At 39.6% G+C, this 21,314-nt stretch overlaps 1 protein-coding gene across 1 annotated transcript in view; it reads right to left on the bottom strand.

The window, feature by feature from the left end:
• The window catches only part of NOTCH2 (notch receptor 2), a 176,883-nt gene that overhangs the window by 30,103 nt on the left and 125,466 nt on the right, over window positions 1-21,314 (bottom strand). Inside the window, exons 12-15 of the mRNA XM_007457124.1 lie at window positions 19,805-19,915; window positions 13,201-13,393; window positions 11,702-11,847; window positions 10,014-10,127 (exon numbers count right to left, since the gene is read on the bottom strand). Coding sequence (XP_007457186.1) covers window positions 10,014-10,127; window positions 11,702-11,847; window positions 13,201-13,393; window positions 19,805-19,915 — 564 coding nt within the window. The remainder of the gene's footprint in view (window positions 1-10,013; window positions 10,128-11,701; window positions 11,848-13,200; window positions 13,394-19,804; window positions 19,916-21,314) is intronic.

Consider the following 21,314-nt stretch of genomic DNA (forward strand, 5'->3'; position numbering starts at 1 on the left):
GAACACTAGCAGAGGACCTTGGACACCTAAAAGGACAAGAAAGATCCCCACGTAACCAAGTAGCATGAAGGAAAGAGGAAGGGGGCTTCCCTGGTAGTGCAGTAGTTGAGAGTCTGCCTGCTGATGCAGGGGACACAGGTTCGTGCCCCGGTTCGGGAAGATCCCACGTGCTGTGCAGCGTCTGGGCCCGTGAGCCATGGCCGCTGAGCCTGCGCATCCGGAGCCTGCGCTCCGCAGCGGGGGAGGCTGCAGAAGTGAGAGGCCCGCGTACCGCAAAAAAAAAAAAAAAGAAAGAAGAAGGGAAAAGGAAGAGGAGAGGAAGCAGGATGGGACCTGAACCCCTGGCAGGGAGATGAAGGTGAGGAGAGGTTGCAACATCTGGGGAAGCTTCCTCACCGGCAGGGAGATCAGCTGGGACAGAAGGGGAGACTTGGAGACTCAGAGGAGAGCCCGGCAACTGGTCTGTGGCAGGCAGGACACAGTGAGACCTATGCAGATGGTCCGTGCCACAGCCCTGTGCAACCCATCCTGAGACGGGTGCCTGCAGGTGCACACGGGGGCTGGGTGCCAGAACGTGGGGTTTGGAGAGCAGACCTGGCGAGGGGACTGCTGTTGGCTGTGAGGAGACAGCCTAAAGGGACGGGAGTGAGGAGCTCTGCAACCAGGAATGCTTGTGGAGGAAGCCCAGACTGCCACAGAAGTGAAGCGCCATGTGCAAAGGGCAGGGTCGCCATTGTGCAGCCTCTCTCCTCATGAGGCAGCCCCTGCCTCCACAGGCATGAGGGAGGGCTCCGGCTGGAGGCGGTTTGTGCATCCCTTCCATCGCTTCCTCTGCCCCCATCCCCCCGACCCCAGCCTGGACAGCACGCTAGCCCCCGTCGCCACCTGGGCTCCTTCCAGCCTGACGAGCTTGTGTGCTCCGGCCACCTCTGGAGCAGACTCCGGTGAGAGGAACACACACAGAGGTGGGGCTGAAACCACAGCTGAGCCCCAGGGGCCATGTGACTAAGGAAGAAGACCTTAAACCTCTCCTCACAGCTACACAAACCCAGAGTTACACCTCCTCTGATGGCTTCCTAAATTCAGTGCCTGCGAGACATCCAGAAGGACAACAGGTGCTCTTGCAGCTGGGATGGGTCTGGCTTTAGCAGCTGTAGGCTTTGTGGGTACATACACAGAGGCTGCACCAGGTCAGAATCTGAGCTGCCACCACAGCTCCCACAGCGGGTCCAGGTTCATTACTACTGCAGTCCTGGGACCTGACTTCAGTGGATCTGCGCCAGTGGCCTGGTGAAAACAATGCCTGAGAGTCACCAGAGCCAACTGCCAGCATACCCACAGTTAAAGTGGGACCAAGAAAAATGCCAACAACAGTGTACTTTGTGAGCCTGCACAATGGGCAAAAGGGGACACAAAAGAGCACATTCACAGGTGAACAGCTCCAAAGGAGGAATACTCAGTGACTCCTCTCCCAGTGGGAGCACTCCAATCCCACCTTCCTTGCACTGCAGATCAGAAACACAGTTAAGAAACAGATCTAGGGGCCTCTACTCCAACAACTAGGGATCAGGCCCTGCCCCTGACAGGACAGTGACAACCACAGAACAAAAAGGAGGCCCTGCTCAATATCCAGGACCAGCTCTGGTCACCACAACACCAATCAAACTCCCTGTCAAGGGGATAATGGTACAAGCCTCTGGACCAACCTCACCCACCAGAGGGCAGACACAAGAAGCAAGAGAAACTACAGTCCTGCAGCCTGTGGAAACGAAAACATAAACACAGTAAGAGTGACAAAATGAGAAGTAAAAGAAATATATTGCAGACGAAGGAGCGAGACAGAAATCTATAAGAACAACTAAATGAAGAGGAGATAGGCAATCTACCTGAAAAAGAATTCAGAGTAATAATAGTAAAGATGATCCAAGATCTCGGAAAAAGAATGGAGGCACGGCTCAAGAAGATATAGGAAATGTTTAACAAAGACCTAGAAGAACTAAAAATCAAACAAACAGAGATGAACAATACAGTAACTGAAATTAAAAATACACTAGAAGGAATCAATGGCAGAATAACTGAGGCAGAAGAACAGATAAGTGACCTGGAAGACAAAATGGTAGAAATCTCTGTGGTGGAACAGAATAAAGAAAAAATAATGAAAAGAAATGCAGACAGTCTCAGAGACCTCTGGGATAACATCAAATGCACCAACATTCGAATTATAGGAGTCCCAGAAAAAAAAGAGAAAGGGCCTGAGAAAATATTTGAAGAGATTAGAGTCAAAAACTTCCCTAACATGGGAAAGGAAATAGTCACCCAAGTCCAGGAAGTACAGAGAGTCCCATACAGGATAAACCCAAGGAGAAACATGTCCAGACACACATTAATCAAACTAACAAAAATTAAATACAAAGAAAAAATATTAAAAGCAACAAGGGAAAAGCAAGAAATAACATACAAGGGAATCCCCCATAAGGTTATCAGCTGATTTTTCAGCAGAAGCTCTGCGGGCCAGAAGGGAGTGGCATGATATATTTTAAGTGATGAAAGGAAAAAACCTACAACCAAGAATACTCTACCCAGCAAAGCTCTCATTCAGAGTTGATGGAGAAATCAAAAGCTTTACAGAGAAGTAAAAGCTTTACAGAGAAGCAAAAGCTAAGAGAATTCAGCACCACCAAACCAGCTTTACAACAAATGCTAAAGGAACTTCTCTAGGTGGGAAACACAAGAGAAAAGAACAAAAGAGGAAAGGAAGAAAAAAAGGATCTACAAAAACAAACCCAAAACAATTAAGAAAATGCCAATAGGCACACACATATCAATACTTACCTTAAATATAAATGGATTAAATGTTTCAACCAAAAGACACAGATTGGCCAAATGGATACAAAAATAAGATCCATACATATGCTTCCTACAAGAGACCCACTTCAGACCTAGGTACACATACAGACTGAAAGTGAGGGGATGGAGAAAGATATTCCATGCAAATGGAAATCAAAAGAAAGCTGGAGTAGCAATACTCATATCAGACAAAAGAGACTTTAAAATAAAGACTGTTAAAAGAGACAAGGAAGGACACCACATAATGATCAAGGGATCAGTGCAAGAAAAAGATACAACAATTGTAAATATATATGCACCCAACATAGGAGCACCTCAATATACAAGGCAAATGCTAACAATCATAAAAGGGGAAATTGACAGTTAACACAGTAATAGTGGGGGACTTTAACACCTCACTTACACCAATGGACAGATCATCCAGACAGAAAATTAAGAAAACATAAGCCTTAAATGACACATTAGACTTAGATAGACTTAATTGATACTTATAGCACTTTCCATCCGAAAGCAGCAGAATACACTTTCTTCTCAAGTGCACATGGAACATTCTCCAGGATAGATCACATCCTGGGTCACAAATCAAGCCTCAGTAAATTTAAGAACACTGAAATCATATCAAGCATTTTTTTGACCACAACATTATGAGATTAGAAATCAATTACAGGAAAAAAAACCTGTAAAAAACACAAACACATGCAGGCTAAACAATATGTTACTAAATAACCAAGAGATCACTGAAGAAATCAAAGAGAAAATCAAAAAATACCTAGAAACCACAAAAACACGATCATCTAAAACCTATGGGAGGCAGCAAAAGCAGTTCTAAGAGGGAATTTTATAGCAATACAATCCTACCTCAAGAAACAAGAAAAATATCAAATAAACAATCTAACCTTACGTCTAAAGCAACTAGAGAAAGAAGAACAAACAAAACCCAAAGTTAGTAGAAGGAAAGAAATCACATAGATCAGAGCAGAAATAAATGAAATAGAGACAAAGAAAACAATAGCAAAGATCAATGAAACTAAAAGCTCGTTCTTTGAGAAGATAAAAGAAATTGATAAACCTTTAGCCAGACTCCTCAAGAAAAAGACGGAGAGGACTCAAATCAATAAAATTGAAATGAAAAAGAAGTTACAATGAACACCACAGAAATACAAAGGATCATAAGAGACTACTACAAGCAGCTGTATGCCAATAAAACGGACAACCTGGAAGAAGTGGACAAATTCTAAGAAAGGTACAATCTCCCAAGACTGAACCAGGAAGAAATAGAGAATATGAACAGACCAATCACAAGTACTGAAATCGAAACTGGGATTAAAATTCTTCCAACAAATGGAAGTCCAGGACCAGATGGCTTCACAGGCAAATTCTATCAAACATTTAGAGAAGAGTTAACACCTGCCCTTCTGAAACTCTTCCAAAAAACTGCAGAGGGTGGAACACTCCCAAGCACATTCTACGAGGCCACCATTCCCCTGATACCAAACCCAGGCAAAGATATCACAAAAAAAGAAAATTACAGGCCAATATCACTGATGAACATAGATGTAAAAATCCTCAACAAAATACTAGCAAACCAAATTCAACAACACATTAAAAGGCTCATACACCATGATCAAGTGGGATATATTCCAGGGATGCAAGGATTTTTCAGGATCCGCAAATCAATCAATGTGATACACCACATCCACAAATTGAAGAATAAAAACCATATGATCATCTCAATAGATACATAAAAAGCTTTTGACAAAATTCAATACCCATGTATGATAAAAACTCTCCAGAAAGTGGGCACACAGGGAGCCCACCTCAACATAATAAAAGCTATATATGACAAACCCACAGAAAACATCATTTCAATGGTGAAAAACTGAAAGCATTTCCTCTAAGATCAGGAACAAGAAAAGGATGTCAACTCTCGCCACTATTATTCAACATGGTTTTGGAAGTCCTAGCCATGGCAATCAGAGAAGAAAAAGAAATTAAAGGAATCCAAATTGGAAAAGAAGAAGTAAAACTGTCACTGTTTGCAGATGACATGATACTATACAGAGAAAACCCTAAAAACGCTACTGAAAAACTACTAGAGCTTATCAATGAATTTGGTAAAGTTGCAGGACACAAAATTAATACACAGAAATCTCTTGCATTTCTATACACTAACAATGAAAGATCAGACAGAGAAATCGAGGAAACAATCTCATTTACCATCACATCGAAAAGAATAAAATACCTAGGAATAAACCTACCTAAGGAGGCAAAAGACCTGTACTCAAAAAACTATAAGATACTGATGAAAGAAATCAAAGATGACACAACAGATGGAGAGGTGATACCATGTCTTGGATTGGAAGAATCAATATTGTGAAAATGACTATACTACCCAAAACCATCTACAGATTCAATGAAATACTATCAAATTACCAATGGCATTTTTCACAGAATTAGAACAAAAAAGTTTACAATTTGTATGGAAACACAAGAGACCCTAAAAAGCCAAAGAAATCTTGAAAAAGAAAAACAGAGCTGGAGGAATCAGGCTCCCTGACTTTAGACTATACTACAAGGCTACAGTAATCAATACAGTATGGTACTGGCACAAAAACAGAAATATAGATCAATGGAACAGGATAGAAAGCCCAGAGACACACCCACACACCTATGGTCACCTAGTCCATGACAAAGGAGGCAAGAATATACAACGGAGAAAAAGACAGTCTCTGCAATAAGTGGTACTGGGAAAACTGGACAGCTACCTGTAAACGAGTGAAATCAGAACACTCTCTAATACCATACACAAAAATAAACTCTAAATGGGTTAAAGACCTAAGTGTAAGGCTGGATACTATAAAATTCTTACAGGAAAACCTGGGCAAAATGCTCTTTGACATAAATCACAGAAAGATCTTTTTCAATCAACCTCCTAGAGTAATGGAAATAAAAACAAAAATAAACAAATGGGACCTAATGAAACTTAAAAGCTTTTGCACAGCAAAAGAAACCATAAACAAGATAAAAAGACAACCCTCAGAATGGGAGAGAATATTTGCAAATGAAGCAACTGACAAGGGATTAATCTCCAAAATATACAAATAGCTCATGCAGCTCAATTAAAAGAAAACCAAAAAACAATCCAATCAAAAAATGGGCTGAAGATCTAACTAGACATTTCTTCAAAGAAGACATACAGATGGCTAAAAAGCACGTGAAAAGATGCACAACATCACTAATTATTAGAGAAATGCAAGTCAAAACTACAATGAGGGGGCTTCCCTGGTGGCGCAGTGCTTGAGAGTCCGCCTGCCGATGCAGGAGACGCAGGTTCGTGCCCCGTTTCGGGAGGATCCCACGTGCCGCGGAGCGGCTGGGCCCGTGAGCCATGGCCACTGAGCCTGCGCGTCCGGAGCCTGTGCTCCGCAAATGGGAGAGGCCACGACAGTGAGAGGCCCGCATAACGCAAGGAAAAAAAAAAAAAAAAAAAAAAAAAAAAAAAAAAAAAAAACTACAATGAGATATCACCTCACACCCATCAGAAGGGCCATCATCAAAAACTCGACAAACAATAAATGCTAGAGGGGGCGTGGAGAAAATGGAACCCTCCTACACTGTTGGTGGGAATGTAAATTGATACAACCACTATGGAGAACAGTACGTAGGTTCCTTAAAAAACTAAAAATAGAACTACCATATGACCCAGCAATCCCACTCCTGGGCATATATCTGGAGAAAACCATAATTCGAAAAGATACATGCACCCTAATGTTCATTGCAGCACTATTTACAATAGTCAGGACATGGAAGCAACCTAAATGTCCATCGACAGAGGAGTGGATGAAGAAGATGTGGTACATACATACAATGGAATACTACTCAGCCATAAAAAGAACGAAATAATGCCATTTGCAGCAACACGGGTGGACCTAGAGATTGTCATACTGAGTGAGGTAAGTCAGGCAAAGACAAATATCATATGATATCACTTATCTGTGGAATCTAAAAAAAGGGGCCAAATGAACTTATTTACAAAACAGAAATAGAGCCACAGATGTAGAAAACAAACTTATGGTTACCAGGGTGTAAGTCGGGGGGATAAATTGGAAGATTGGGATTGACATATACAAACTAATATATACAAAATAGATAACTAATAAGGACGTACCATATAGCACAGGGAACTCTACTCAATACTCTGTAATGGCCTATATGGGAAAAGAATCTAAAAAAGAGTGGATATACGTATATGTATAACTGATTTACTTTGCTGTACACCTGAAACTAACACAGCATTGTAAATCAACTATACTCCAATAAACTTTTTTTTAAAAGGGAGATAAAGTTGTTTTTAAAGTCAAGTTACAACACATACCTGTCAGAATGACTTTCATCAAAAAGTCTACAAATAAAAAATGTTGGTGAAGATGTGGAGAAAAGGAAACCCTTGTACACTGTTGGTGGTTAAGGTAAATTGGTACAGCCACTATTGAAAACCGTATGGAGGTTCCTCAAAAAACTAAAAACAGAACTACCATATGATCCAGCAATTGCACTCCTGGGTATATATCTGAAGAAAATAAATACACTAATTCAAAAAGATACATGCACCTCAATGTTCAAAGCAGCCTTATTTATAATAGCCAAGATATGGAAGCAACCTAGGTATCCATCAATAGATGAATGGATAAAGAAGATGTGATATGTGATACATACACACACACACACACACACACACACACATACACACACACACACATATTACACACACACACATATTACTCAGCCATAAAAAAGAATTAAATTCTACCATTTGCAACAACATGGATGGACTTAGAGGGTATTATGCTTAGTGAAATGAGTCAGACAGAGAAAGACAAATACTGTATGTTATCACTTATATGTGGAATCTAAAAAACAAGACAAACAAATGGATATAACAAAATCGAAACAGACTCACAGATATAGAGAACAAACTAATGGTTACTAGTGGGGAGAGGGGAGGGGAGTAGGGCAAGATAGGGGTAGGGGATTAAGAGATACATACTACTACGTATAAAATAGATAAGCTACATAGATATAATGTACAGCACAAGGAATATAGCCATTATTTTGCAGTAACTTTAAATGGAGTATAATCTTTAAATATACTGACTCACTATAGTGTACACCTGAAATGAATATGATGTTGTAAATCAATTATACTTCAACAAAATAAAGTCAAATTACAACTAACTCAATTTAAAATTTTATCCTAAAATTTTGTATTCAGAAAGAAAAAAATATTACCACAAATTTTCATCAATATCCCTAACAAGTTTTTAATGTGTCTGGTCAGAATAATGGCTCACAAGGAAAGGCAACATTGCCTAGTTCCCTTCATGCTGGCCAAAGTCAACGACACTTAGAACACTTAGGGACACTCAGCACTGAAATTTTAATCTGCATAGGTTTACAGTCTAATATAATTTCTCAAAATTCACAAGTAGTAAATTTTTAATAAGATCCTAATACACAGAAAATCCAACAGCCAGCATTTAGTCAAATATTCTTATAGTATCTGAATAGCAAGAAGACAAATATTTTCAAGATGACCTGTGCACCTTAGTCATATTCAGGTAAGTCTCTAATGTTCCTGAGCATAGTGCTACCTGCTTATATCTCCCTACAGCCATCAATTCTCAGTCTTTATGGTTGTGAGTGAGATCATCTGCTCAGTACCAACAAATGTGATCAGCACTATCACTGTGAAATGGCGTTATTTAGACTGTCTGTCTGTGGGCTTCCATGGTGGTGCAGTGGTTGAGAGTCCGCCTGCCGATGCAGGGGACACGGGTTTGTGCCCCGGTCGGGAAAGATCCCACATGCCGCAGAGCGGCTGGGCCCGTGAGCCATGGCCGCTGAGCCTGCGCCTCTGGAGCCTGTGCTCCGCAATGGGAGAGGCCACAACACTGAGAGGCCCGCGTACCAACGGGAAAGGCCACGACAGTGAGAGGCCCACATATCGCCAAAAAAAAAAAAAAAAAAAATAGACTGTCTGTCTGGGGATAGCTAGGGATCTCCGATAACTGATTTTATCAGTCAGGCTGGCTAAATGCACTTTCCCTGCATGAATGTTTCTTCTAAAGAGGTGGCAAAGATAACAATGTAGTATCAAGTCTTTCAGGTAACAGAGGCATGCTTCTGGCCACTCTGCCACTCCAAACAGCCTAGAGTCACTAGCAACAGCTATAATCAACAGCCTAAGGCTTCAGGGGAGTAAGAACTCAGCCATGCTCCTGCCTGCATGCTATGCACTGGAGAAACATGCAAAGTCATTGTTCATGTTTCTGTTTTGTTCCCCACAGATGAAGAAAATGGCTGACAAAGAGGTAAACGAGCCACACAAATACAACCAATTACAAGATGGCAGTAATGAGGCAGGAGACTACAAAGAAACGTCCAAGCACACTCCTATAATACCACCTGAAACAAAGAACACCTGACATGCAATGAAGTCACACCCATGTCTTGCGTGTGTGTGATCGCCATCCCAGGGGTAGTACCTCTCTGAATAAGATGCAGTGGCAATGAACGAGAGGAGAAGAATGACAAGAGGACAAGCTTTGGATTCAGAGACTTAGGGACAAATCCTAGATCTACCACTTATCTATGTGACCTTCAGCAAGTAACCTCTCTTTGCCTCAGCTTCCACATGTATAAAATGGTGATAGGAACTTCTAAATACTTTGTAGAATTATTGTGAGCACTAGATCAAATAATCCCAAGTATGTAAAGTGTCCGGCACATAGTAAATGACCAATAAGTGGTAGTTGTTGTGTTAGCAAAACTCAGACTAAGAGCACAGGCCATGGAGACTCTGGGTCCATTCAAATAATGACTAAACCATCAGCTATGTGTCAATTCCAGCCATATATAATTTTTAAAAATTTTCAAACCCTAAAAAATAAAGGCAGCAAATGAGTTTCCCCACCACTTGCATCTAGAGAGGCCACAGTGTCTTCTCAGAGCTGAAGACCCAGTCAGTGAGGGCAGGAAGGGTGATGAGGGACTGATTCCTCAGAGCAGCATCACTGCCCCACAGACCCCGTCTCTGAGACTCAGAGGTTTGGAATGACAAGGCAAGACCAAGCAACCCTTCTGGCCCTTGCACTTGCAGGACTCACCTGTGTATGGCAGCACACAGTGGCAGGTATAACCACTTATATCATCAAAGCAGGTTCCTTGGTTCAGACATGGATTCGAAGCACATTCATCAATATTCACCAGACAGTTATAGCCTGTAGACAGAAAAGGGGAAAAACCAAAGACAGTGAAACTTCGTTAGCCTCCTCATTATCTCATTTACTAAGCAGTCCTCTCAGTGGTAAACGTTAAACACCTCAGAAACTGCATTAACTTCTTCAGGCCACTGGAACACCTGTTCATTCATTTCAGTGTCAAGTCCCTGACACAGTCAGTCAGTAAAAAGTGCTTAATCCATCAAAAAATGAATGGAAGAACAGTATATTCTAATAGCTTGAAAGTCTAATGCACCTCCAAACATAAGTAATTTCTCCATTATGGACCATGAAGTTCATTAGGGTGAAGACCTATTGCTATATCTAAATAGAAGCTCTTTCTATACAGAGTATCTGGTCAGGGCTTAAAAACAGCCTGTAAGTTATCAAGGGATAAAATATTTGAATACTTAATCAAAGCCTGTGATTTATGCCCACTCTTTCAAATGCACAGTCTCTACCATCGATGTGGTAGGGCTTCCGGAAGTCACAAAGCTGTTTCCCCTGATCCAAGACATGAAATCTACTCCCACTATGAAAAAGAGAAAAGTAAGGAAGCATTCATGGGGACAGGACTGTACTAAATGCCACACGCCTTTGTACCTTCAGTAGGGCCTGACACAGAGCCTTAAAGCTGAGGAACTACAGCACTGTACAAAAGAAAATGATGGTCTAGGAGTATAGAGGTCTGGGTTCAAACGGTACTCTGCTACTCAATAGCTGTACAACTTTGGACTTTACATTTTGATTTTTATTTTGTTGATCAGCAAGTCTCAATGAGACAAAGAAATAAAAGTGTTTTTAAGTCTATAAGTTTCTTTGCAGATGTAATATATCTGAATGTCAGAAAATTACTGACTAAAATATGGTCTCAGAAAATTTTCAAGTAACCAAAGTGACACTGAAACATACTGATGTATTACAGTAGCCTGGCACAATTTTGAGTGGTGAAATCAGTGACTATATGGATAGCGAAGTACAAATGTGAATGATTTACCCACAGGTTTCTCTCTCTCGAGTATCTAAGAAAAAAGCAATGGGAGAAATACAACAGAGACAACTCAAAACGTGATTTTACACAATACCCACTATTACGCATTTTTCCAGAAGGCCATAGGTGACCATATATCATCTAAGAATATCTTAATGTGTAAGAGAATTTGTTGGAAAGGTTTTAAATATATGGATTCTTCCATGATATTATTGCTACAATTACAGTAAAACAAAATTTTCATTCTACTACCAATATCTCTTTCGAATTAACATAGAATCAAGCCTACACTGGAGCTTATAATTAGAACACCTGTCCAAAGTTGTACAAGTGGAGTTCTAGTTGTTCACCTTAAATGGTACTGTTTCAATAACTCACCTCTCTGCTAGTCTGAAAATAGAATCCACGTATAAATCTATTTATGTTTTTATTCCCCAACTGCCCTATAAATATTAAGTACTCAAATTATATTTGCTATATGAATGAGAAGGAAAAAAGGGAAAGGAAGAAGTGAGTCAAGCCATATGCACCAACAGAAAGGCAGAGAGAGAAGGGAAATAAAAATATGCACTTTTGCTTTCACCTTTAAAGCCCTTCTTGCAAGTGCACCTGTATCCATTCACCAGATTGTCACAAGTGCCTCCGTTCTGGCATGGATTAGAAAGACATTCATTTCTGTCCACTTCACAGTTGATGCCAACCCAGCCTGCATCACAGAGGCACTTGTATCTGAAAGAAGACAGAGTTATTTACTGTTGGGGGATGAATGTACAATTGAGTCATAGTTGAAATACACCTTTCTGAAAAACTGAAGGACCCAGGAACTCTTGGGTAAGCTAATCTCATTTCTGATCCTCTATGGACCTATACTTGGGTCACCATGTGAGTCATGTGGGCCCATCTGGAGTATTCAGTAAACATACCTTCCTGGCCCACAAAGATGCTAGAGAAACTAAGTAAGTATAGTGAGTTTTCTTATGTAAACAGTGGTTGGCACAACAAATCAGGACAATCTGAAAGACACGTTAACACAGATAAATCTGCAGTTTCTTTTCTTCTATATAAACTAAAAGTAACGTGAGCCTTAGGATCACTTGTTTCTGGTGTAAAACAGACACCCAGGAAGTAGTCTAGTTATCAGAGACACGAAGCCACTCTGAAGAGCTCCTGGGATGCCTGACTTCTGAGACACGCTTTGCTCTGACCTGAATCCCTGCCCCCAGAAAGCAATGAGGGAACTGAGCAGGAAAAGGAACAAAAATGAAGGTATTTGACATATATGCACATTGTTCACAATCTGAACATCATTAGCACTTAGAATGTGGTATCAGGAGATAATAGCCTCCTAGTCTGGAGATCCTTTAAAAAAAAGTAGATGGGTTGGGATTCTTTGCAGGCTGCTATACTCTGAAACAGGAATACTGAGTTAATTCATCTTGGAAATAACTTGATTTCCTATTTACCTCTTAATACACCCTTCGTTCTTTCACCTGTCGTAAGCATGGCAAATGGTAATGCCCAGAGTCCTGTCCTCTGGCAAGCACAGCAAGAATACACGACTATCTCATGGAACCTAACATCACACTCTGTGATTCTAGAAAATTACTTACCAACACATTACACAACTCTCAGGGGCTTGCCAACCGTGAACATTTCATCAGGGCCATGTCTAAAGTTAGCTGAGACCAGATCTCCTTCAGCGGCACCCACGGGTACCATGATAGAACAGAGCTGGGCTTTTTTTTAAGCAGGGGGGAAAACCAAATAGAACGTCCCTCAGAACTCAATCCTGCAATAAGTACTAAAAGTGCAATTGCCAAAGACTCATAAAATTACCCTGGATTCCTCCCATGTGCTGACTACCCACATGAGGAAAGAGACATCCCTCCTTATTTTCCACCTACTCAGTCACAGAAGGTAGAGAAGAAGTGGCGATTTGGTAGACTATGCCGCAGACTACCGCAATTTCAGCCAAGTCTCAGCTCAAGTCCTGACTGACTTCTACAGGGTATGGCCAATACTAAAACTCAACTGGCTTGACACAAGTCAATAAGAAGCTATTACTACATGACAGCTACTCACCCACTGAGGCCCCCAGTACAGTTTCCATGGACACAGGGATTGCTCAGGCACTCGTTCACCTGTGAGTAGCAGCTGGGATGATGGGGCCCCTCAGGGCATATACAGCGGAAACCGTTCACATCGTTGATACATGTTGCACCCTTGCGACAGGGATTGGAGGCACACTCATCAATGTCAATGTTACATCTCTGCCCTGTAGAGAAGGGAGACAGTTTTTGTCAAATACAAAATGCTTAGGGAATAGACACAGAACTATGAGATCTATTGTGTTGATACCTTCATCTTCATAGGCTATAAGATGCCTTGGGCACCGCATGTCAAGACTTAAGGAATAAGACATCCAACAGCACTTAGTGCCATGCAAGGAAGGGGCAAAGGGCACTGTGCTTTGATAATAAAGTTAACAAAATGCTGGAACAGTGTTGTAGTGTTTTGACATGTATTTCTTCACTCCATCTTAGAAATGGGGAAACTTCACAGGGATTCAAAAAGAGAACATCAAATGTTACCAAAGCTGGCTGCTCTTGTTGCTGTTTGGAGTACTCTCCAAGAAGCTTTCCTTATCACTGCTTTCAGCTGGTTTACTGCATTCAATTTTTCAGTTAGTCAATCTCTTACATTTCCATATATGGTAAATCTCAATTAACAGGAATGTTTCGTGAGTAGACTATTAATTTAATGATTAAATTGGTTAAAAAGAAAAGCTATTTTACTTTCACTTTTAGAGTTGTATTAATCCATCTTCTGCCTCAGGAAGAAGAGTATTCTAAGCATAATTTTATTGTTCTCTGATCATTGAGAAAACCATCCAGGGTCTCTCAATCTAGACCAGTGGTTCTCAAACTTTAATGTGCAAAAAGAGTTGCTAAAAGTACTTGTTTTAAAAGGAGATCCACAGAGCCCCAAAACCACATTTTAAATAATGTAGGTGATTCAAATACTACATTTTGAGAAACTCTGATGTAGACAATTATTAGTAGTTTATCATCAAATAATAATGTAAATGTTCAGAATATATGAAATTGAACTGAATATGTTCTTCCTCTAAAACATATCCAAGACTGCACTTTGAAAAGATGTCTGCTATAACCTTCACATTTATTTCCTTAAGTGGAATAAAGTATGCCAGTTACATAAGAGTTTTGCTTTGTTAAGTTTTGAATAAATGAGATTTAACTATATATTCCAAAATGATATAAAATTTTAAAATAACCCATAATTCTGTAAATGAGTGGCAACAAGCAACTGCTATGATGGAATTTATAAATTTCTAAGAAGACAATTTTCTGATTTAGATAAAAACAGGCATTTTCATTTAAGAAAGAGCAACCCTGCATTTAGAACAGGAAATTCCAAATGAAATAGATACACACCCCTTTAAAGTATGGGTATGAACATTTTTTCACCCTCCACTGCTCTCTAAACCATTATTGGTGGTTCTTGAGGTAAAACCCCATAATCTGGTAGTAGTTGCTATTTTCCTCTTAAGTATTTTATTAATAACTTATTGTAAAACACTACTTTCTTAGCTTCAACCTCTGATTTTTTTTTTTTTTTTTTTTTTTTTGTTTGCCACTGGCACCAAGATAAGAGCCAGAACTCTTCAACTGTAGCACTATCCTCAGCCTGCAATCCAGTGGAGAATGAGAGGAAAAAGCCTTTTCATTTTCTGTCCTTTTTTTGTAAAGAATCTTCTCAGAAGCCACTCCTCTCACATTTCCTTCATTTGCTTATTTATTTATTTATTTATTTATTTATTTATGGCTGTGTTGGGTCTTCGTTTCTGTGCGAGGGCTTTCTCTAGTAGTGGCGAGCGGGGGCCACTCTTCATCGCAGTGCGCGGGCCTCTCACTGTCGCGGCCTCTCTTGTTGCGGAGCACAGGCTCCAGACGCGCAGGCTCAGTAGTTGTGGCTCACGGGCTTAGTTGCTCCGCGACATGTGGGATCTTCCCAGACCAGGGCTCAAACCCGTGTCCCCTGCATTGGCAGGCGGATTCTCCACCACTGCGCCACCAGAGAAGCCCCCTTCATTTGCTTTTAAAGCTCTTTGCAGAATCAATTTTCAAGTCATATTTAGCTGAGAGGGTTAAGTGCCTCTTTGGGCAGTCTACTTGATGGACTGACAGCTGCCTCACTAGCAAGGGCCCACGCTTAAAGTAGCGTTAGAAACCCCAGCATCAGAAACACCCAGCACAAGGCTATGTGACTTGTTGGGCTCAGTAACTACTGAATGAGAAATTAACCAATGTTTCTTATCTTGTAGGTAGGTGCCCCCAAAATTAGTATTTAATGAATGAAAGCATGGTATAGTCCAGACTCGAGAGTCTGGTGTTGGATGTCAGAAGTGCCATGTGTGATTCTGGTCATTCAGTCAGCAACATTTTCTAAGTGTTCCCTCTGTGCTAGACACTGTTTTAGAAAATGCTGTCTAAAAAGATAATTAGGGAGGTCCCTGCCTTCTTGGAACTCACAGTCCTAGCAGTGTAGCTCACTAGCTAAGACCATAGACACATCAAGCTCTATCTTTCAGTTGCCTTATTTGTTAAATGAGAATAATAAAACTTCCCTATCTGCTTTTTTTGTTTTGTTAATTTTTAAATTAAGACATAACTGACATATAACATTGTGTAAGTTTAAGGTATACAATGTGCTAGTTTGATATATTTTATATATTGCAATATGATTACCACCACAGAGTTAGCTAACACCTCTATCACTTCACGTAACTATAATTTCTTTTTGGGGTGAAAACAATTAATATCTACTCTCTTAGCAATTTTGAAGTTTATAATGCAGTACTGTTGACTATAATCACTATGCTATGCATTCTATCTCTAGAACTTATTTATCTACTAGTTGCAATTTTGTACCCTTAAACAATATCTCCGCAACCTCCTACCACCCCAGTCCAGACCCTGGTAAACACCATTCTACTCTCTGGTTTTACGAGCTTGGCTTTTTTATATTCCGCACATAAGAGATATCATATAGTATTTGTCTTTCTCTGTCTGACTTATCTCACTTAACATAATGTCCTCAAATTCCATTCATGTTGTCACAAATGTCAGGATTTCCTTCTCTCTCATGGCTAAATGGTATCGCATTGTATATACACAGCATATCTTCTTTATCCGCCCATCCACTGATTTACACTTAAGTTGTCTCGCTTTCTTGGCTACTGTGAATAATGTTGCTATGAACATGAGTGTGCAGGTACCGCTTCGAAATAACTTCCTTCAGATATATACTCAAGTGTGGGATTCCTGGATCATAGGATAATTCAATTTTTAATAACTGCCATATTGTTTTTCCATAATAACTGTACCATTTTACATTTCCATCAAGTGTATAAGAATTCCCTTTTTTCCACATCCTTGCCAACACTTGTTCTCTCTTATCTTTTTGAGAACAGCCATTCTTTCAGGTGTAAGGTGATTATCTCACTATGGTTTTTTTCATTTCCCCGATGATTAGTGATGTTGAGCATTTTTTCATGTACCTGTTGGCCATCTGTATGTCTTCGTTGGAAACAGAAGGTCCTTTCCCCTTTCTTCCCCCTGATTCTAAACATTTGTTTTCCTTCATCATTTATACATTTTTTGAATGTTTCTGATGAATGCAGTCTGGGTTCCGGATCACACTCTAAATCTTTCTAAAGGCATGATCTCATTTTCTACCACCTTTGCCACACTCAGTGCTCCTCACTCCCCTTGTGCTTAGCAGCGTGCCTGTTCAGGATATGCCATTATTCGCTTGACTACGGGCTGGAGAACCAAAAGCAACTGCATGTTCAACATTTATAAATTTATAATTTATAAACATTTATACACCTTACTCCTGATTAGAAAATACTGTAAGAGATTTAGAGAGAGACAACACTGTAAACCTCGTATCTATTTTTTAAATTGTATTTTGGTGATTTTATATAGTTGTATAATGACATTGTAATGAGGATTAGCTATACTGGTAGCTACTCATGATTAGCCTTTCAAATGCTATTTGAAAATCACTAGGGTTTGGTAGATTGTAAAGCTTTCAGAACCTCACCTGTTTCAGATGATACTGGATTTCAAAATACAAATAATGATTTACAAGTTAAAAATACAATCAGTCTGTGGCTAAATCATGTAGCTCTGAGAATCAGAGTGAACATTGCCAATATCCTCTATCTGGAAACTACTGGGTATTTTCCAATAATATTTTCCAAAACTGGGTATAGCTACTCCTGACTAATGTGTTTTCATTTTTAATTGACGTATAATTGACATAGAACATTATATTAGTTTCAGGTGTACAACATAATGATTTGATAGTTGCATATATTGAAAAATGATCATCACAATAAGTCTAGTTAACATCTGTCACCATACATAGTTACAGAATTCTTTTTCTTGTTATTTGCCCAATTTTTAATTGGATTATTTGCTTCTTTACTATTGAGTTGTATGAGTTCTTTGCATATTTTGGATATTAACCCCTTATCAGATATATTGTTTGCAGATATTTTCTCCCACTCTGTAGGTTGCCTTTTCAACTTATTGTTTCCTTTGTTGTGCAGAAGGTCATTAGCTTAATGTAGTCCCATTTGTTTATTTTAGTTTTTGTTACCTGTGCTTTTGGTTTCATATCCAACCTATGTACTTTCATGGACTGTTATAAGAAGTCAGCAAAATAATGGACATCAAGGTGAAACTGAAAAAGTAGTTTATAAAACAGGAAAGTATTCTATAGAAGTACCACATGATTTCTTACTTTCCCTATTGAATCATTTAGTATAAAGAGGTCTGCAGAGAACAGAGAATTTAGTCTTAGGAAAAAAAACCTCCCTTAAATCTGTTCAAGCTGTTATTAAAATTGTAATTAAAAAATAGTAGTATTAAAATAAAACAAAGGCAAGACTAAAACACCTCATATTTACAGGTCATGAGTATATATCACAGTTGTCTCTGATATTTTCAGCAACTGACTTAAAAAAACAAATAGGAAAAACAGCTGTAGAAAACTGTTCCAAGAACAGCGTACCACCCAGTAACCAAAACATTCCATTTCTTGGTTATGCAGTTTCATGCTACACCTTAAGTTTATTTTAGAATATTTTTAGCCTATGTCCTCCCTCTTTGACCTTCCTGATTTGCTAAATGTTAAAAGGAGAGAGCATATGATTCACTGACATTTCCAAAAAATTTAAGACCAGTCTAAGGCTTACATATGTAAAAAGAAACCACAGCAGGCACCTACTTAGGCTGTCCAGTGAAGTGGGAATGGACTCTAGAGTAGGACCCCCTGGGGTGGAATGCTGGCCGCAGTGCACTAGTACTGTTACTTAAGCTCTCTTGAGCTCTGGGTTTCTCATCAATACTGTAGAAATAATAATAGCAGTGACAATTCAATGAGGTTAGGCACTTAATTTAATGCCTAGCTCAAAATAAGGCCTTGAAAAAATGCATATGTCATTCTATCTAGCAGGAATTTTTGTGTATTCAGTTGGCTGTCACTTAATGTTGGAGTAACACGTTTCAGGACACAGAAGTACGTCTGGCTATACCAGCAGTGCTGGGCACTAGATATAAGAGGTTTCATCACACCTGTCTTCTGAGTTATCTTCCCTTGAACAGATATTACGGTGACCCATGTGGGCCATAAACATTCCTCTCTCATGTCCACAATCACACCAAGCAGTGCAAAGGCTTGTGAGGTACAGAGAGAGGTAAGTTTCCGGCAAGCAAGAGGTATCTCTTCACTTGGCTCTGATGGCCTTCTGACATCATAGTTTAAAGAACTCCATGGGAAGTTTCTCACATTGGTTGCAAATGAGCACATGGTATTTATTAAATGGTAACACCATTATCTAAGTGCCTGCTTCTATGTGGCACTGTCTAGAAAGAATGCGACAGGCACATTATATGCTCTCTGATGGTGCCATTAACAAACAGATGTGTCAGTAAAAGCCTTCAGTAGAGGCTCAGTAACCTCTAGCACTTTTTGATCAGGAGGGTAATCTTATTAGCAACAAAAGAGGTAAAAGAGAAGACGCATGTGAGTTTGTGTGTGTGCACACATGGTGTGTGTATAAATGCTCTAGCTGCTTATAATTTAAGAAGAATTATAACCAATTTTATTTTAGTCACTTACCTTCTTCCTCCTAGAGAGAAAAAAAAAACCTCTCTGTGCTAGCCAAAAATAGTTTGATCCTCCCAAGTTTTGGCCTTACCCAACAATCCCCCATAAGAGGAAGTACTCAGAAAAAAGCATTTAGTGTTTTCATAGAATTTTACCTTGGCCATGCCTTTACAGAAGGTATTCACTACTAAGTGCAGAAAAATAAGGGTGGCTTTGAGAGCTATATAATTCAAGTCTGAAAAGAAATTCTTTTCAGGTAGTTATAAACACATGGCCTAAAAAATCTAACTAATGAAAAGTTTCATGTTACAGTTTAGGGAAGCCCTGTAAGTAGAAAACTGGGCCAAAGAAGCACAGAAACAAACTTCTAACTTTCCAAGAGACAAAGAAATAGGAAATATTTGAAAAGTAATTTTCCTTTAGATGCCCTTTTCCCAAAGTGATGGGGCTGAAGGAGGAGTCACCCAACAAAAAGGAGCATTACCTGTGAATCCTGGTGAGCAGACGCAGCTATAACGATTAATGCCATCCATACAGACTCCCTGGACACAAGGGCTACTTGCACAGTCATCAAAATTGATTTCACAATTAACACCTGCAAAGATGAAAGCAAGGAGAAACCATGCAGTATTAGCACAGAAAATACCAATGATCTCTGCTTGTGATGCTAGGTGTTAAGAAATCTAAAGAGTATCCAGCCAACCCTGAATGCAGGAAAGTAGCAGTTCTCAAAGTGCAGTCCTCCAGGCCCCATCAGGGGCACCATGAGGTCAGAATGATTATATTAACCATACTAAACCACTATTTGTTGTTTTCATTGTGCTGGAGTTTGCACTAATGATCCAAAAGCAATGGGGGTAGGACTGCCGGCACCTTAACAGGAATCAAGGCAGTGGCACCAAATTGTACTAGTGGTCTTTTTACTCTTCACCTCCATGTACTCAGTTAACACAAAACAAAAAGAGAGCGTCACTTAAGAATGACTTTGGTCAAGCTGTCAAAATTATTAACTTTATAATTTGATTATACCTTGACCCTTGAGTATGCCTCTACTGTTCTGTGTGATGAAATGGAAAATATACATAAAGCAATTCTGTGGCATGCCAACCTTCAGAGCTGTCTCCAGAAAAAGCAGTTGTGTGATTGTTTGAGTACTGAACTGAAACAGTTGCTTTGTTCAAAGAATCCCATTTTAATTGAAAGAACAACTGACGGACAAACCAGGGCTATTCAGACCTAAGTATGTAGCAAACACTAAGTGAGAGAAATAAACCTGCTATTTCAAGGAAAACAACTGCAACAGTACTGTGCTCCAAAGATAAAATTTAAGCTTTCACATGAAAATTAGAATTTTGGAACTTGTATCTACTACTATAAGCTTGATACTGACTGTCCCTATGATGGTCTAAAGTTCAGGATAGAGTCTGGTAACTTCATTCTGGGGTATGCCGCCTTCCTCCTGGTCTGTTCCTCAGATGAATGGTACAGTTTGGCTCTGTTTAGGAAGGTTTAATTGTAGATATGGGTAACTAAATGGTAGAGATACACCAGTCATTATTGTTACCATTATTCTCTAAACTACTCATGACATTTCATTATTTATTTAACATGAATTTAGTGATGTGGTTGGGTATCATAGTAGAAGAATATCTTGGTAGTTTAAAAAGTCTAAAAATAAAGCCTGATAATTAGGATATAAACTAATAAATGAAACTTCCACAACAAAATGCCATAGTTTTTATTCACTCACACTTTATATTAATATTTATTGATAATAATTACTATATTAACAATCTGTTGAGCCATTATCATGAGCCAAGTACTCTACCTCCTACATTCCATAACTTTATTCTCCTCACTCCACTGCCAAATCAAGCTGTGTTATACCCATTTTATCATGAACTTGCACAAGTGCGTCAGCACAGTTAGGACGTGAACCCAGCTCTCTGGATTCCATACACTTCACCACACTATACTGGTCATTCTGTGATTAA

The sequence above is a fragment of the Lipotes vexillifer genome, unplaced genomic scaffold, assembly GCF_000442215.2.
Source record: "Lipotes vexillifer unplaced genomic scaffold, Lipotes_vexillifer_v1.1 scaffold511, whole genome shotgun sequence".
NCBI lineage: Eukaryota > Metazoa > Chordata > Mammalia > Artiodactyla > Lipotidae > Lipotes > Lipotes vexillifer.